This window comes from Parus major, chromosome 26, assembly GCF_001522545.3.
Source record: "Parus major isolate Abel chromosome 26, Parus_major1.1, whole genome shotgun sequence".
Taxonomy (NCBI): domain Eukaryota; kingdom Metazoa; phylum Chordata; class Aves; order Passeriformes; family Paridae; genus Parus; species Parus major.
This window is the reverse complement of record NC_031795.1, coordinates 571916-588590: the sequence shown is the minus strand read 5'-3', so window position 1 is coordinate 588590 and position 16675 is coordinate 571916. Positions and strand designations below refer to the sequence as shown.

Genomic DNA, 16675 nt, shown 5'->3' with positions numbered 1-16675 from the left:
ACAACTTTAAATATCAGAGCCAGGAAACTTCAACCACAGCTCAGGTGTGGCAGGTCCAGGAGAAACTGAGGGGTTTTCCCTGCCACAGCCTTTGGATCCTTTCAGCAGTGACACAAATGACACTAATGGTAATTAACTTTTTCATGGACTGAAGTGATGGCTGTGAAAGCTCCTGGGAGAGAAACCTCCTGAGGATGAAATCATGGAATCATAGAAGATCCTGGGCTGGGAGGGACCCAGAGGAATCACTGAGTCCAACCCCTGCCCTGCACAGACACCCCAAATCCCACCCTGGGCACCCCTGGGAGCCTTGTCCAAACACTCCTGGAGCTCTGGCAGCCTCGGGGCTGTGCCCATTCCCTGGGGAGCCTGGGCAGTGCCAGGCTGGGGGAAATGGGATTTTCAGCTTCCTTACTCCTGCTGGATGAGGCAGAGCAGTCCCAGCTGATCCCTGCTCCAGATGCACATGGTTTTTTCCAGACCTTTCAGACCTTTCTTCTTTCCTAACATTGGCAAAACAACCAAAATAAAACCATCCAAACAAAAAAAGCTTGAAGAAATTCCAGCAATTTTTATTGATTTCAGCTTTTCCAATGAAGCAAATACATACAGTACAGCCAAAACAAAACTCTGAGACGTTTTTCTCACATACCTATATCTTACAGAATACACTATAGAGCTATGGGCTGGTAAGGCTGAGCTGGTCTCACTCTGGTGTGTGTTCAGAAAGGAGCAAAACTGTCTTTGACAAGCCATGAGGCTTCTGAAATGCTGGGGTGGGATTGTACACACACAAAATAAACAAAGCATTTATAAGAAAATAGAGCAAAAAAAGCTCTGCTTTGCCCAGGCCAATGAGGGTGGTGTTTATTTACATGGCTGGGTGTCCAGCTGCTGCTGCTGGCCATGCTCCTTCCTCCTCCCCAGGAATTCTCCAGCCCTGTGCCCCAGACGTGCCCTGGCCCTGTCCTGGGGGTGGGTCCTACCCTGGCTCTTCAAGGAGCAGGAATCCAGCTCGTCAGAGAGATGTCACAGTTAAAATCATGCCTTACAAAAAATACCTCCCCAGAATGAAACAAAATGATACTGAGGTGAAAACAGCATTAACTTGTGTTGGAGAGAAGCTCCCTGAGCTCCCAGAACAGCTGGCTGTGAGCAACACCAGTCACTCCACGTCTGATTTCCCCTTCACTTCTCACAGCTGGGCACCAAAGTCTCTCCACTGACCTGGGTGGAGTCTGGTGTCCAGGTTTTAAAGAGGGGCTGAGAGGAGAACAGAAGCTATCAGAGAATTTTCTGGGGAAGATCCAGCTGCAGAACAGCCCTGGAATGGCAGAATGGTTCTGATTCCTGCAGCCCATGACTCTCCTGAGTGGGCTCTGCCCTGAGGTTGGCAAGCAGTGACAAACAGCATCCAAAAAACAACTCAGTGGGAGGAACCTCTCTGTACCCCCAGCTCAGGACATGGACAACATCTCAGCCAGGTGAGATTGCTCAGTCACATTTGGAAGAACTTTGAGCATGGGGACAGACTTTCTTTTATCATTTTGTTAGCTTTGAAAAAAAAAACTGTAATAAAAATAACTGTAAGCATGTTTTTAGTAATAAATTTTATGTGAATGATGAATCTGTCTCCTGGAGTCCAGTACTCACTGATGAAATCTCCAGTACCTGTAAATTTAATTGTGAGCTGATGATCATAAAGCTCCAGCTCTTTGTGCCTGTACAGTGACTCAGTAACTGCATTAGGGATGAAAGCAGCTGCACTGTTTTAAAACAAAGCCTAAATCACAGCCAATTAGAGTGAATTTCCTCCATATTCCATCATTCCATTTTGTAGCTCTGTTTCCCCAATTAGTTTTCCAGAAAAAAACTTTCTCTCCCAGGACTTGTGTTGGATGTGTCAGAACAAACCTGAACGCAGAATTGCACAGAGCTCTTTGCAGCCCATCTGAACCAACTCTGTGGATGCTGCAGCCCTTGGGGACATCCACAGATGGGTCCTGCCCAAAGCTTTTAGAACGTTTTGCATCTGGGAATCCACATTCAGCAAGGGAACTGCTGTGGGTGGGGGGTGGAAGGGCTTTCCCCCCAGGCTGGGGCTCTTTGCTCTGTTTAAACCCTCCTGAACATTTGTGTCCCACTGGATTCTCCTGGTTCTGCCTTCACTTCAAAAGGACTTTCCTCCCTTTCCCATTTGGCTGCAGCACAGCACAGAGAGCTCCTGACTGAACGTGGGGAGGAGGGGCTGCTCATCAAGGGCAGAGGATGGAGCCTCCCCTCGCAGCCCAGGAGGAAAAGCAGCTGGAAATGATTTCCCTCTGCAGGCAGCAGCTCCCTCAGCCCAAATGGGGACAAACAAGGCTCACCTGGACCTGCAGCACAGCAAACCTGAACTTCACAGGGGTTCTTCAGTGGGCACAAATCACCCCGTGGATGTCAACTGAGTGTCCTGAGTCCCACCAATTCAGGAGCCTGACACTTTACATCAGACTGCTTTTCCATTTCCAAGCTCATAATCCATCCTTCCCAAGCACCTCCCGAGCCCCTGATGTTTGAAAAGCAGGGCCCTGTTCCCCTCCAGCCTTTGAGGAATAACAACCACCCCAGGCAGCAAACACAGCCTCAGCTCCTCACTCCCTGTGAATCTGAGCTGTGTCCCCTCCAGGGGAAGGATATTCTTCTTCTGGACAGAGGAAGGTTGTGAGAATTGAGCTGCTCTGAAATGAGCTCAGCAGTTCCTCATCACAGCCTCAGTATCAAGGCAGATTAATGCAATTCAAGATTCCAAGAAACAAAACATTTCCAAACCTGACATCATACAAGTGCTCACATTCCTTTGCACATTAATACCAGTTCTTTACACTGATCAATAAAAACAAAATATGATTAAAGAGGCCACATCCCTCCCTTGTTTCATTGCTGTGGCAGTCAGTGATTCCAGGGACAGGACACTTGGTGTGTCCTGCTCAGCTTCTCAAATACCACCTTTGTCCAGGTACAGTCAGGAGCTGGAATTGTTCTGATGCTCAGAATGGATCAGGACCTGGTAATGTTCAAGCTCTGCAGCTGTGTCCCAATTGTCCTCTCACAAACAGGGAAGGGTGATGGAGGCTTGGGACAGAATCTGCAGGTGTCAGTTTGTTTCTTGAGATAGAGTTCATGTGACAGGAAAGAAAATGCTAACAATTATCAGAGAAAAATCCTAAGCAGAGAAGAAGCCCTTGCCCATAACTGTGAGGAATAACCAGCCCTGGAAAGAAGAGAATCCTTGTGTGTATCTGTTAATAATGGACAGATGCAAAGGGGAAACTTGACCTAAAACTGACATTTTTTGTTTGTGAATAAAAACATGTTGTGACAATTTCTTACATGGCAGTGTTTGGTGCATGGATAGGGTGGAGTTGGAATAAAACCCTGCAAGGGGTTAAACTGCACAGTCACCCTGACTTTGGGTGGGAAACAGGGGACTAAGCTGGAGGAAGATCCTGCTCCCCACGTGTGCTCTGTGTGTGCTGCCTGCACACACCTCAACATCACACCCAGAGTTACACAGACACACTCCTGGCAAAAAAATAATTATTGACATCGAGAAAGTATATAAAAGTCCCTTCTCCCCCCTAAAAAGAAGAAAATGCTTAAAAATATCAGTGTCATCCACATGAAATCCACGTGTTTGGTTTGCTTTACAGTTGAGTTGAACTCAGAAACTCTCTACATCTTTAACATCCTAAAGGAATCATGGAAGTGTTGCTCTTCCTGGACATGAACTAACTCCAAATTCTGAAATGGAAAAAAAAAATAAAACAAAGAAAAAGCAAACCCCCAGATAATTAAAGCATTCAAGAGATTATTACAGCAAACCCCAACTTTTAATCTTTCAGCTGAGCCTGACTGCAGTTTCTCGACTGCCCACAGCTTTTTACCCTGGACCTCCACTCTCCTCAGAGTCCCAGTGAAAACATCCCCACAAAGCAGGAGGTGAAATCTGTTCCTGGAAGGAAGGAAGGGGCTTTGGAACTGTTTTCTCTTGCTTTGATCACAAGGACCATGCTGGAGAAGGGAGCAAATAATTCCCTCTGCATCATCTTGGACTCTATCCAAGAGACCTCTGGTATTTTAAAGTGTTTAAAGCTTTTCCCTTCAGTGGGAATCATGAATGAAAAGTGCCAGGTGGGTTAAATCCTCATTTCACACCGAATATAAACACATAATGATACCCTGGAAGTTCTGCCCATGGTTTCTCTTCCCAGGATTCTCTGTTGGGATTTTCAGTTGGCAGAATGGGGTTCTCAGTTCTGACCTGAGGTTGACAGGTGGATTCAGGGCTCAAACAATTGCTGAGGCTGAAGCCATGGGTGTGCTGGCACTGTCTGGATAACACTGCTCAAAGCTCAGGAGTCAGGGCACTGCCAGGGAGAATCCCAGAGCCTCAGCCAGCAGCTTTGTCTGTCCTGTGACATCTGTGCTGAGCATCTCCAAAATGCACAGCTGGGCTGGGAGGGCAACATCTGGGCCCAGGGACAGCACAGCCTCTGCCCTCTCATAGAAACAGACTGGGCTGGGAGGATTTGGGATGAAAATCTCACTTCTGGGGTGATCAAAAGTAACAGCAATCTCAAAGGATTCCTGTGCCCCAGATCCACCACAAGGGCCATGTTCTTACCTGCATGAATGCCTGAATGTGCATGGTGAGGCTCTAAAATCTGGAGGACAGAGTCCTGAAGGTTGTTCCAGCTAAAGATCCCATCATGTTCTTATCAAAGCCTTGCTGGAAAAGCAGAAACATGAGGTGCAGTGAGTGTGTATCAGTTTCTACACTGAGAGCAGCTACTGAGCAAAGTGTGCTTCATTCCCAGCCAACCTCCTCTGTCAGCCCTGTCACCCTCACTGCTGAACTCCACAGAACCACAGAATGGTTTGGGTTAAAGGGAAAGCTTGTCTCATTCCACCCCTGCCATGGGCAGGGACATCTTCCTGCAGACCAGGTTGATTTTCCTTGCATTGCCTTCCATCAACCCAGAGCTGGACCCCTCCAGGGTTTTGGAGGAAACTTTTATTTAATCATTCACTGAGTATTGTTTCATTTAGTTTCTCACCCTGGAAAAAGAGCAGAAGTCTTTTCCTGATGCATGCACACCTGCAGGCTCCCACCCTGCACCCCTGATGTTCACTTATGCAATAAACCTGTGTGTGAACAGCAGAGTGACTCAGTCACACCAAAATGAGCTGGAACAGGCTGTGAGCAGAGCCTGGCACACAACTACCCCAGCCCCTGTGCACAGAGTCCCTGACTGTCAACATGGAAACAGAACCTGGATGCTCTGCTCCAGGTGCTCCCCTTGTGGGGATTCCTCCTTCTCTTCAATTTGGCCCTGAACTCTTTGCAGGGGCTGCTGCTCTTGAGTTGGAAAATCCTGGCTTGTTCAAAGAAAGCCACTGGGCCCAGGAGCTGGGAACTGGGAGCAGCTGGAGCTGGGAGTTGGGAGCTGGGGCTGGGAATTGGGAGCTGGGAATTGGGAGCTGAGGCTGGGAATTGGGAGCTGGGGCTGGGAATTGGGAGCTGGGAATTGGGAGCAGCTGGGGCTGGGAGTTGGGAGCTGGGGCTGGGAATGGGGAGCTGGAGCTGGGGAGCTGCAGGTGGGACCTGGATTGGAGCTGGAGCTGGCTCAGTGCATGTTTGGCTCTGCACTTTCCCAGCTTCTGTTGCAGGGAGAAAAGCAAATCCCAAACCCTCCTCCCCTCTTGGTTTGAAAGCTTAGCCTGACTGCAGGGGGATGTAAGCACAGGGCAGGGTTATGGACACAGAAGAAAATGGGAGGAAAGAGAGGAGGGTCTTGCTGGGACCCAATGGGCTGCAATGAACAGAATCCCCTGAATGAAACACCCAGTGAGTCCCAGCCCAGAGAGAGGGGACAGTGCTGGGGACCATTCCAGCACCATCCCAGTGAGGAAGGTGTCAGACAGACACGTCACCACCTGCTCTGTTTCCAAAGGGGGTCCCAGCAGTGCCCCCCTGCACCTGCTCAGGTCCCAGGTGGGTGCTGTGGGCTCCTCCTGGCTCAGCCCTGCTCACTGCTGGATCAGAGCCTTTAGCAGATCCCCACCTTAGCACATGAACAACCCAGGGCTGCTCCTGACTCCCAGAAGCAGGAGTGTTGTTCTCACCTGCTTGAGCACGCTCTGGAGCTCCCTGTTGGACCAAAGGTCTGTCAGGAGAAGTCGAGCAGCTTCAGCAGCCTTTGGACAGGAGCTGGGAAGATGAAAGCAAGAGGAGGATTATGGCAGGCACAGAGCAGCACCCCACAGACACTGCTGACACAAATCCAGCCCCAGCTGGGAGCCTGGCTAGCCACAAACAGGACTGTAACACCCTCCTGCTCCCTCAGCAATATTGTGTGACAACAGCTGTGACCAGAGCAGGGCAAATGAAAGAGAGAGAAGGACCTGAGTGGGAAAGTGAGCATAAAACTGAGCTGAGTCTGAAATGTGAGAGAGGAAAGAGAAGGGAAACGGTGCCAGCCCTTTGCTGGAGTCTGCAGGGACAATGTGGGTGGATCCTCTGGGAGGGGGCAGAGGAGCTGCCTGGAGAGGACAAGGGATGGGAGCCTTTGCAACAACATCTGCAAGGAGCCCAGAGCCCTGAGTCAGCACAAGGGAACAGATACCTGCTCATGTAACAGCTCAAAACCGTGACTCACTGCAGGACCTTTCACAGCTCTGGAACATTTCATACCCAGATATCCCCTCCCAGCTCCTGGTGTGGGACACTTCTGCTCTGGGCTCAGGGCAGCAGCCCCAGCCTGTCCCAGCCAGGGTGATGGTGAGGAACAGGAACAAGCTCCCTGTCTGATACAGCTCCACAAAACCTTGTGTCCTCAAAACATTCCTCCAAATGGTCCCAAAGCCCGCAAGAAACGGGGCCAGGGAGGAATCTGGGACATCAGCTCCACACTTGGAGTGTGGGAGGATGGGGATGGAACACATCCAGCAAGGTTTGGGGCATTTCTGGGACATACACAGCAGAAATGATGGGGTTTAGGTTCAACTTCAAAGGTGTTGAGCAGCTCCTGGTGTTGTGTAGAGGGCTGGAGCACAGCCAGAAATTCGTGAGCAATGCTTTGGGACAGAAAAAACAGGTTTTATTGCCAAATCTCTTCTCTAGTTATAACCAGAGATTGGTTATGCTCTGTCTACAGAATGACAATGTTTTAAAACATTTTCTGGCTGAAATGTTGTCTGTGGCTGAAAAGCCATTAAATCCCTGCAAACCCAGGGGCAGCTGGGATCAGATGGGCAAAGCACAAACTGAACTCTCAATGATTTGTAGGTTCCAGTTGTTTCTCTCTTCCTAAGCCAGAGTAATTTTCTCCTATTTCTGAAATAATTTACTTCTAATGATACTAAATATGTCCTTTTTGCCACTGTGTCTCTAGAGAACACCTCAGAAGTTTTGTATTTTCAAGCCAAAATTACCAGCATCATTACCTGAGTCATTTATGAATTCAGGCAGAAGGATTTCTAAACTCTTCATCTGAAGGACTGGCACTGTTTCTTACAGCACTGACTGCTCTAATTTAGGAATTATTATATTGAGAAGCTCAATATGAGCTGGTGGAGCTGTGATGTGATAAAGTAGCACATCCCAAACAAAAGAGTGTGAATATAGTAGTGGATAACACAGAGCAGAATATCAAGGACAGCTGATCTGGGGGAAAAATTCCTTAATAACAAATTGCCTGAAAAACAAAGTTGATTTTAAGTACAGTCTGTGTTTTACAAATAGAATTATTCATGAGAAATTGTGGAGAGGCAGTGAAGGAGATGTCCCCTGGTGGTGATGGCAGCAGTCACCCAGCTGCAGACTCAACAAAACAAACAATTCACAGGCAGAAGGAGATGGTGGGGAATGGGGAGAAACAGAATGGGGACAAAAAAGACAAGAATCTTATCCATAAATATCAAATAAAGGGGAGAAATAATCCTTCCTCAGAGGAAAAAAGTACAAAGAACTTCATGTGTGTCACTGAGAATGACAATGAATTCCCACAAGAAGGATTTCTTCAGATTGTGAAGAGATTATAAACTTGATATCAAGGTGCAGTCTTTGGAAGAAATGGGAAATTTGGAATGTGTGGGTGGGAAGAACTCTCTGGCACAGGGAACAGGAGCAAACCTGAGCTCCTCAAAATATTAATTTTGGTGAAATGCTGTGGTGGAATTGAACTGCAAAATGAAACTGCAGCAGTAAAGGTGTGAGAAGTAAAGGAACAGTAAAAAACAGAATTAAATCCATGGTAAAGGGATGAACTGCAAAGATGATGCTCTAAAGCACAGGGAGAGAGAAAAAAGCTTTGAGTGCAGCCAGTATGAGGAGAATTTTAATTTAATTAGTGAAATTATGTTGATTGAAAATGAGTAATGTTTTTCAGACAGCTGGAGAAGAAAAATGAAAAGGAAGCCAAACACCCCAATAAATCAGATCCAGGGTCTTGATTTTCAGAAACACCATCAAAAACTGAAGGAAATATTCAATATTTTGGCAACTTGGATTGAAAATGATGTCGAGTGAAGGAACCCCATTTGTCCATGAACCCCATGCCATGGAAGAGAGCATCTGTAGGAAACACAATTCCTCAATTGGGATGCTCCAGGAAGAAGAATAAACCACATCCATCAGATAAACTGCTGAACACTTTCTGCCTTTCAGTCACAATCCAGCTATGAGAAACATGAGGAGAAAGAAACGTGGGAAGGGAGGAGACCATGGGAAAGGTCAGGATCCATAAATCCCTGGGCTGGAGCCTGGAGTCTCTTGGCAAGCTCTGACCTGGGGCTGTTTGAGCAGGTGGAGCTGCAGTGAGAGCCCAGGGCAGGGGCTGAGGGGGGCAGAGGAGACACAGGGAGGGAGCAGCCACACACCAACCCCAGCCTGGGCTCAGGAATGTCCCCAGGGAACTGAGGCAGGCTAACAGACACAACTGCAGAATCCTGACTAGGTGCAGGGTGTCCCTGCGCCCTCCCTGGCACTGGGGCACCCCTGAGCTCCCCTCTCTCTGCTGGGGAGGAGGAGGAGGAGGAGGTTGATGATGTGTGACACATTCAGAAACACAGTGGGGATCTGGGGGTTTCAGCCAGCCCCCAGGAGAGGTGGGGAATTACTGATTTCCACTGTGGAGGGGAGAGGCTCTTTCTGATGTGGGACTGGACAAATCCCACCCTAATTTTTCGTGTTTATTTTCACCCTGTGATGCAGCAAGAGCTGAAAGTCTCTCCAACATCTCCTCTACTGGAGCAGCCTGAAATAAGATGGCTTGGGACAAGTCAGATTAGTCCTGGGTGGATATTCTCTTTTTCCCTAAGAATTGAAAAGCATAAAAATCTTTGGGGACAAAAATGAATGATGGAGGCACAGGAACAGCTCAAGTTTTGGACACTGTAAGATCTGGGGAGTTCCTTGGGAGGACTCTGTGATCCAGGCAGGACTGGAGACACCTCCAGAGTCTGGTAATTCCTCACAGTTCAGTGTGTGAATTCAGTGAGTGCTCATCCCCAGCAGCCAAGGCAATTAAAGTGCTCCCAGCCCAGGTTGTGCAAGGCTGGAGCAGCAAATTACTGACACTGCTCTGAGGGAGCCACAGCAGGAGCTCAGCACCAACAAACACCATTCAAAACAAGGAGGGCTTAGGAGAGGGCTGGGTTTCATGGTAATTGGGCTCGCTGGAGAGTGGAAGCAAATAAAAGCAGCAAATAGAGTGATGATCCTTGGCCCAGGCCCAAACTAAACAAGGAGGGCCCGTAATGACTGAGAGTGTCTCTGACCTGGAACAAGGGCTGGATTGGAAGAGCTTTATCAAAGGATGATGAAGGCATGCAAATGGATTTTCACAACAGAAAACAATGGGTTACTTGTCTAAGGCATTTTAAAACAAAGACAGATGGCAGGAGAGATGAAAGCCTAGGAAGGAGAGAACATGGTCAGAGATAATGGAAGTTTAACATCACTTTGGCCAGAAATGAACACAGAACTTGGCAAGGCTTGACAGGTTTGTGCTGCAGGGAATATGGATAACAAACAGGAGAGAAAACCAAGTCCTAAAATAGAAAGAGGTAAAATATGATGAGATTGCTCAGCTGGTGTAAAATACAGGAGTAGACCAGGGAGGTACTTAAAATAATTCCTGTGTATGTTCTCCCAGAGCTGCATCTTGAGGAGGATGGTTTAACAAAAAGATGAACAGATTTGCACATAAAAGTCCAGCACAATCTTTGTGTACCTGCAGTGTTGAACCTCAGACCTGACCCTCATGACAAGGTTTGAGAGAGGCCCAGGAGCCAGGAAGTCACTGACATCCCCTGTTCTGAGGAATCTTTCACAGATCAGAGAACCCCAGAATGGTTTGGGTTGGAAGGGACCTTGAAGATGATCCAGTCCCACCCCTGCCATGGGCAGGGACACCTTCCACCATCCCAGGCTGCTCCAAGCCCTGTCCAACCTGGCCTTGGGCACTGCCAGCGATGGAGCAGCCACAGCTTCCCTGAACAACCTGTGCCAGGGCCTCCCCACCCTCACAGGGAAGAATTTATTCCTAATAACCAGTATAAATGTCTCCTCTTTTAGTCTGAAACCATTACCCCTTGTTCTGTCACTGTCTGCTCATGTAAAAAGTCACTTTTCTCTTTTATAAGCCCAATAAGTACTATTTTTAAATACTTTAAGATGTTGGTGCTTCAGTTCTTTTCAGAATTTCCTAAAATTCAACCAGAAAGTTTCCAGACATCCCTTTGCAAACCCCACTCCCATGGCTCCTGCCTGTTTCCAAGAAACCAGTGCTGAGGGTTTCTGCCCACCCACATGCCCAGTTTCTTTATGAGGAAGGAATAATGCTCTGTTTTGGCTGCAGAGGGTGTTTGGAAGGCTCTGGGGCCAGCCTGGCTCTGGCCCTGCCCCTGCCTCGTGCCCCACACTCACCCATTCCGGCACAGGCTCACTACATTATTTAGCAAGTTGCTGGACAGGTAAGACTTTCCCAGGTGGGGGTTGGACATGATGAGGTTCCTCAGAGTGTAACAAGCTGAAGTCATGATCTCTCCATAGCTGCTGGTGTTTCCAGACTGGAACGACAGGAGACGGGACACATCTGGGAGCACCTGGTGAGCTAGAGAGGTGGAGGAATGTTCCAATCAACAATTAAACACAATCTCCACAAGTGAATTATGCTATTTGTGTTAACAGCAAGCAGAGTTATCCCTGCAGGGAGCCACTGGAGGTGTTGCACAGGCATCCTGGGGGGATTTTTCCAAGACAAAGCGAGGGCTGCAGGCCTTTGGAAGGGCCACAAGCACTCCAGTCAAATCAGCTCCCAGAACACTGCCACCCTCGTGGTCCTGCAGGTTTGTCACTGTCTGTGAAGCACAGCCTGTGTCCCACAGCACTGGTGACAGAGGAAATGACCCTGCCCTGCCCACTCCTGGAGCTCGGCTGTCTCCTCGTGGGGCTCACAGAGCGGGCTGGGCACACCCCATGGGGCTGCAAGCTGGGATCCAGCACGGGGGAAGGACTTACCCATGGTTTTGTGGAGCACAGGATGCCTGGACATGTTGCTCAGCAGAGAGGCCCCAGACCTCACGACCTCGGCGCTGTTGGACTGGAGCAGCCGAGCGATGCGGGGCAGCCCCTTCTCCTTCATCCCAATCATCTGGCTCATGGCATTGGACATCTGAGGGACAGCAGGGATGCCCATGACTTGCAGTGCCAGGGGGAAACAGCTGGGTGATGCTCAGGGCTGGAGGAGTGTGACTGTACCATAAAATGAGCACTGCACTTTCTCCTGCTGCCATAATCCCACTTACTCCATCAATTTTACCTCTCTCCCCCACAGTTACGGGAGCCTGGAGAAAAGGAGGCTCAGGGGGAACCTTCTGGCTCTCCTCAGCTCCCTGACAGGAGGGTGCAGCCAGCAGGGGATCAGGCTCTGCTCCCAGAGAACAAGGGACAGGACAAGGGGAAATGATGTCAAGCTGCCTCAGTGGAGGTTTAGATTGGATCTTGGGGAAATTCTTCACCAAAGCAGCTGCCAAGCAATGGCACAGCTGTCCAGGGCAGCTGTGGAGTCACCATCCCTGGGAACATTCAAAAAATATGTGGATGGGGCACTTGGGGACATGGGTTAGTGGTGAACATGGCTGAATAGTTGGACTTTGTGATATTAGAGGGCTTTTCCAAGTTTAATGATTCCATTTATCCTGTGACATTTGTAAAAGTCAGCCTCTCATCTGCTGTGATGCAGCTGGTTCTGCTGTCCTCTGGAGCCCCAGTGCAGCACTTGATCACTCAAGTGACATTCCAAAAGCTGGAGAAGTTCTGTTTTCATGTCCACATTGTCCTTCCCAACCCCTGGCAGCTCCCTGCCCTGGCCCTTCACAGCTCCCTGCCATGCCACAATGGGCTCTTGGGCAGCAGGAACAGAGAGTGCATGGCTTTAAAAAACAGTCTGAGGACAGAAATACTCAGCTTAGATGTCATCTTGTGCTTGTAAATGTAGAAGATCTCAGGCTGCAGCCAGGGCAGATGAGTTCAAGCACATCCCCTGAGTAAACTGCCCTTGTTGATGGTGCTTAAACTGAACTTCTCAGCTACTGCCCCACCAGAAAGGCTACTGGAGACACATGGCCATTAACATGGGAACGGAGAGAAGAGGCTGGAAAACATGTGCCTTGTTTCACATTCACACCAGCAGCACTGGGGTGTGTAAAAAGGTGGAGGAATGCTCCAGTCAACAATTAAAATGTGGAAGCTCATCCCCAGATTCCCTTTCCATCAAATGAGAGCAAACTCAGCAACTCCAGCTCCAGCTCTGAGCTGGAATGAGACTCTTGAGGGGAGGAGCCACTTCTGCACATCCAGACAAATTTCAGCCATTCCATTCCAGGAGGCTGAATTAAGTTGCACTGTCAGAGCTGGGTTTGGTTGTTTGTCCCTTGTGCAATGTTGTAGATTGCTGAATTTTTTTTCCCCTGGAGCACAAAACTCCAGCCCCATTTCTCTGACCAGCTCTACCCATACATGACAGCTTCTTTCCACCTTTTGGTTTGTGCTGCTGCTTGGTTAAATTGCCAAAAGTCAAGGTTCCCAATTATTTAGCATGGAAATGGATGTGACAAAAGGCCATCAGAGTTGGCAGGTTAATGCCATGCCAGCAGGGAAGGCTCTGAGTGAGTCACCGTGTCTCTGGGTGGGACACTCCCCACACGTGACACACCTCTCCTACCTATGGAATCATTATCTCTTTATCTCCCCATCCATCTTATTTAAACTGGGAGTGATGGAGTTGGGCACAAACAGACAAGTCAGGGGCTGTCCCAGGGGAGGCAGCCTGCAAGGACGTGCCCGGGGCAGTGACGTGGGCCCACAGAGCCGCGGTTGTGACGTGTCCCCCACGGTGCCACAGCATCACCCAGCCCCTGGCACCTCCACACTGCGTGCCCACGGGTCAGGACATATGTCACAGCTATTTCACAGGCAGCTCTGAGGTGTGGACAAGCCACAATCCACAGCACAACCCACCCTGTCATTAGAGCCGCCTCCCCTTGGAGCCAGCACGGGTGGTGGCTCAGCCCTTCCTTCCCCTGCCTCTCGTCACATCTGGCCATGGGTGCACATCTGGGCTCACCCTCACTGCTGCCCTGGGGGAGGGTGCCAGCACCAGCAGCTGCTGGCAATGTGACCAACAGACTGGGGACACCTGGGAACCCGGTGTGTGGGTCTGGGATAGATCCTTGGCATGCAGATTGTAGCCCCCATGACACCCTGAGTTTGGAGTTAATAAACTCCCCACTGGATCAAACACTATGGAGAGACTGGCTGTGCTGCCCTGAGGTTTAAAGAGGACATTTCCCTTTTTCATGGCTGAGAAGTGATCGTGATCAGTGACCTCAGGGGTCGTCCCAGCCCTCCTGACTCTGATTCCATGGAACTGCTGCCACATTTTGGTGCACACATGAAGGGGAGGGAAGCTCTTACCAGCCCTCGGCTCGCAGTGAGGTTCTGCAGAGCTCCAGCACAAGCTTCCAGGGTGGCATCCTTCTTGCTCTGATCCATCAGGGACAGGTAGGTGCGGATGGCATCCGAGTGGTACAGCCAGCTGGGGCCTTTGGGTTTGAAATCCTCCTCGGGAAGAGGGACCCCATACTCATCATTCTGCAAAGAAAACAGGGAGCTGACATCCTGCTCTTCCCTTGCAGCCCCTGCCTGTGGCTGAACACCACATTCCCAAGCCCTCTGTGGCACATCCTACCTCCATTTTCCCACTCCTGCTGTTGAAACAGCCCGTGAGAGTTTTGTCCATGTAAACACTCCGGGCCATGTGGTTGAGCTGGGTGTATTTGTTGGGAACCTCAGCATCCAGGCGGTAGGAGAGATTGTGCAGGATGCAGATGCAGTTCTCCACAGACTGAAAAATGCAAACATCACATTAGGCAGAAAACTATGGGGCAGAACCAGAGAGGACATGGACTGGGCCATAATAATAATAATAATAATAATAATATTAATCAGCTTTATATAATAATAGAATCAGCTTTTTAGCAGCACAGATGCTCCTTAGCCTGGTTCAGGGAGTGAGGGATGGGAGGGAAGGAGCTGGAACAGATGTGAAGAAAGGATCTCAGCGAGCTGCTGACCCAGAGAACTTTGGGAGGCCTCACTTGCCACAGACAAGTTGGCAAACAGGAGAAGAGAATGTGAGAGTGGCTGGACCACACTATGAAATTCCAAACCTTGCAATCCCCCTCTTGCCCCAGGTAATTTCCAATGACTCTCTCTGAGTCACAGCCACAGATCAGGTGACAATTTTTATCAAGAACAGGCTTTAAGGCTCTTTTCCCTGGATGCCAGAGTGCCCAATGGGAAGAGCAAGGGAGAATTTTGGCTGGATACCCATAACCAACACTAGAAATGTAACCTCTGGTTACATTTCCAAAGAGCTGTGTTTTGTGTGTGCCCCTGGAAAGGGGCTCCCTGCAAAGGAGGGTTTGCTCAATCTGGAAAGAATTCAAAATAACTTTGGTAACTTTGAGGGTTACACCCAAAAGGTGTCTGCAAACACTTTTTTGTCCAAGGCAAGTGCTGTTCACACACAGCCATCAGTCACAGTCAGGGGACTGGCAGAGAGATGCTGAACTTGGTGCCAAGCTGGGGATTATACACTTGGGTCCTGCTGGATGAGGAGATGTGGGGGGTAAAGAGCAAGAGATGGAGGTGAAGATGCTGGAAGGTTCCAGGGAAGGGGAAGGGAAGGATCCTGGTGACTCAGGAGCCAAAGTATTTTACTGTTCCTCTGTAAAATTGTAAATTGTAAAGCCCAGCTCTACTTCAGAGAGCTGAGGACACACAACCCTCCAACAGATCCCCCTGGGGCTTGGCAGGACAAGAGCAGCCAGAGAGTCCAGCCACCTCTGGTGTTGTTGGAAAGGGATGCTGAGGCATTGCCAAGGTTGCAGCTGTTAACTGTGGGGCTGGAAGCAGAGAAACAGCTGGTACCTTGTCATCAGGGCGGTTGGAGGCCACACAGTTCTGGGCGTAAGTCATGACAGAGTCGATGAGGCCGGGGTAATTCCTCATGGTCTGGCGCCCCATGTCTGCAGAGCTCAGGTTCCTGAGGAACAGGGACAGCAGGGGAAGGAGAGAGGATGTGTTAACTCTGTTCTGCCCAAGGCTGCCACTCAACTCAGGCTGCCACATCACTTCAGCTGAACAACTGCTCCTGTTCTGGGGGCCTTTGGTGGGACTGCACCAGTGCACAGCTCTCTTTAGGACTGATTTCACCTGGAACATGTCCTGCAAGGAGCTGTGTAGAGAAGACACCCCCCTAGGGACAATCACCAGCAGGAGGTTGCCTCAGAGGCTCTGCATGTGCTACTACACAGACACTGCTCCTGAGAGGAGTTTCCAGAGGGAAGACTGGCTAAAGTCTGACATCTGGAGTTGTTGTGATCATCAGGAAGGTGCACAGGGTTGGAAGCACAGACCTACCTAAGGTCAGCAGCAAGGTCTATGTGGGAAACAGGGTGGAGATGCTGGAGAACAGCAATGGCTCTGGCCAGAGGGACTGACACATTTGTGAGGTCAAAATGGGTTCCTGGACACTGGTGGCTGTCAGGACAGGGGAGTTTTTCCACTAACAAGATATGGGTTTTGTTGTTTTGTTCTGGTTTTTTATTGTTTTTTTTTCCTTCCCTATTTTATTGCCTTATAGCTTGCAAATGAAAAACAAAGAGAGGTTGGCAGTGGTTGTGAGATATTCACTGCAGGCACTCCAGAACTGGATCTGATGTTCACTGTGATTTGCAGCCTCCTCATTACCATGGATTCATCTGCAATCCAGAAATGCTTGAGCAGCAATGGCTTGGGCCCAGGGCAAAGCCAGGGCTGTTCTCATCCCTGTGTTCTGATGTGGCAGGGCAGTGACTCACAGCAGTCCTGGCTCAGCCCTTGGAGCAGGGGCTGTGAATCCAGCCCCCAGCTCCCCTCACTCTCCCTGCTCCTCAGTCCTGCTCCCCCAGGCCTCTCTCTGCAGCTCCCTGGCTGACCTGCAGCTGCCATTCTCCTTTGGGCTGTGGGGCACTGCTGCCACAGGCTGGGATCCATCTCAGGAGGCAGAGCCTACCTTCAGCT

General features: G+C 49.6%; 1 protein-coding gene across 1 annotated transcript in view; it reads right to left on the bottom strand.

The window, feature by feature from the left end:
* Positions 1-551: 551 nt before the first annotated feature.
* Positions 552-16675, bottom strand: part of PKP1 (plakophilin 1) — a 48225-nt gene continuing 32101 nt past the window's right edge. Inside the window, exons 7-14 of the mRNA XM_015650358.3 lie at positions 15542-15656; positions 14298-14453; positions 14024-14200; positions 11567-11720; positions 10973-11159; positions 6169-6253; positions 4667-4771; positions 552-3783 (exon numbers count right to left, since the gene is read on the bottom strand). Of these exons, the coding sequence (XP_015505844.1) occupies positions 4700-4771; positions 6169-6253; positions 10973-11159; positions 11567-11720; positions 14024-14200; positions 14298-14453; positions 15542-15656 (946 nt within the window). The 3' untranslated portion in view covers positions 552-3783; positions 4667-4699. The remainder of the gene's footprint in view (positions 3784-4666; positions 4772-6168; positions 6254-10972; positions 11160-11566; positions 11721-14023; positions 14201-14297; positions 14454-15541; positions 15657-16675) is intronic.